General features: G+C 72.3%; 2 protein-coding genes across 2 annotated transcripts in view; one reads left to right on the top strand and one right to left on the bottom strand.

The window, feature by feature from the left end:
• Window positions 1–205: 205 nt before the first annotated feature.
• Window positions 206–956, bottom strand: LOC121364459 (apoptosis regulator BAX-like). Its single transcript, XM_041487741.1, has 3 exons — window positions 702–956; window positions 489–624; window positions 206–412 (listed from the first exon to the last, which is right to left on the bottom strand). The coding sequence occupies exons 1-3, from the start codon at window positions 713–715 to the stop codon at window positions 254–256; spliced, it is 309 nt and encodes a 102-aa protein (XP_041343675.1). The 5' UTR covers window positions 716–956; the 3' UTR covers window positions 206–253.
• Window positions 738–1261, top strand: part of LOC121364456 (leukocyte antigen CD37-like) — a gene marked incomplete at its 3' end in the record, with an annotated part of 2164 nt that continues 1640 nt past the window's right edge. Inside the window, exons 1-2 of the mRNA XM_041487738.1 lie at window positions 738–1125; window positions 1200–1258. Coding sequence (XP_041343672.1) covers window positions 738–1125; window positions 1200–1258 — 447 coding nt within the window. The remainder of the gene's footprint in view (window positions 1126–1199; window positions 1259–1261) is intronic.

Raw genomic sequence — 1261 nt, 5'->3', positions numbered from 1 at the left:
GCCCCGGGGGGGGGGGGGGGGTTTGGGGTACAAGGGGGGGTCAGGGGTGCAGCCCCCCGAGGAATGGGGGGTTTGGGGTGTCAGGGAGGGGTCAGGGGTGCAGCCCCCTGAGGAATGGGGGGTTTGGGGTGTCAGGGAGGGGTCAGGGGTGCAGCCCCCCGAGGAATGGGGGGTTTGGGGTACAAGGGGGTGTCAGGGAGGGGTCATGGGTTTGGCCCCCCAAGGAATGGGGGGTTTGAGGTAAAAAGGGGTGTCAGGGAGGGGTCAGGGGCGCAGCTCCCGAGGAATGGCGGGTCTGGGGTCTCACCCATCCTCCCTGGGCCTGGATCCAGGCCAGCACGTGCTCCTGCAGGTACTCCATGGTCCAGCGCAGGATGGTCTGCACCAGCTCGGGCACCTTGGTGCAGAGAGCCTGCCGGGGGCAGGGGGGGCTCAGAGGGGCTCGGGGGGGCTCGGGGAGGGCCTTTTGTGGGGGGCTGCACACCCACCTTGAGCACCAGCTTGCAGGCAAAGTAGAAGAGGGCGACCACGCGGCCCCAGTTGAAGGTGCCGTCGGCGAACATCTCCCTGGCCACGCGGAAGAACAGCTGCTTGGGGGCGTCGCAGCCCACCTGCTCGATCATCCTGGGGGGCACGGCACGCTCAGGCCGGGCCCCCCGGGGACGCCACGGGCCCCCCCGGCCCGCGGGGGGGGCGCCCACCTCTGCAGCTCCATGTTGCTGTCGAGCTCGTCGCCGATGCGCCGCAGGCACTCGCTCAGGCGCTTGGTGTCGGGGCTGCTGGGCTGCGGCTCGCCCAGCTCGGCCACGCTCAGAGCCACGGCCTGGGGGTCCCCGCAGCGCTCCACGCGGTCCCGCACGAACCTGGGACCCCCCCGGGGCTCGGGGTCAGCCCCCCGCGTCCGGGGGTCCCCGTCCCACTGGGCCGCCCGCGGCGCCCCCCGTGTGCAGAACCGTCCCGGGGGACTTGGGGGGATCCGGGGGGGTGCCAGTCTCCCAGCGCTGGTGGGCACTAGGGGTCCCCCCCCATTTCCCCACCTGCTCTCCCCCCAGTTCCTGGGCATCCTCCTCCTCGCCTTCAGCTTCTGGGTCCTGTTCGACCGGCAGAGCTTCGCCGCCGTGCTGGGTAAGGGACCCCCAAAGGCCAGGGGGGTACCCCAAGAGGTGTGGCACCCCCTGACCCCCCCGCCGTGTCCCCAGGGTCCCCGCTGGCCGGCCTGAGGCTCTGCTCCTACGGCCTCTCGGGGGTCGGCACGGCCGCC

Source organism: Pyrgilauda ruficollis, unplaced genomic scaffold, assembly GCF_017590135.1.
Source record: "Pyrgilauda ruficollis isolate IOZ18807 unplaced genomic scaffold, ASM1759013v1 scaffold838, whole genome shotgun sequence".
Taxonomy (NCBI): domain Eukaryota; kingdom Metazoa; phylum Chordata; class Aves; order Passeriformes; family Passeridae; genus Pyrgilauda; species Pyrgilauda ruficollis.
This window is presented reverse-complemented; position numbering and strand designations above follow the sequence as displayed.

Bases quoted from the DNA above. Each gene is read 5' to 3' on its own strand.
- LOC121364459 (XM_041487741.1), bottom strand. The intron at 413-488 runs GTGGGTGTGCAG...TGCCCCCGGCAG, and splicing joins CCTGCAAGCTGGTGCTCAAG to GCTCTCTGCACCAAGGTGCC.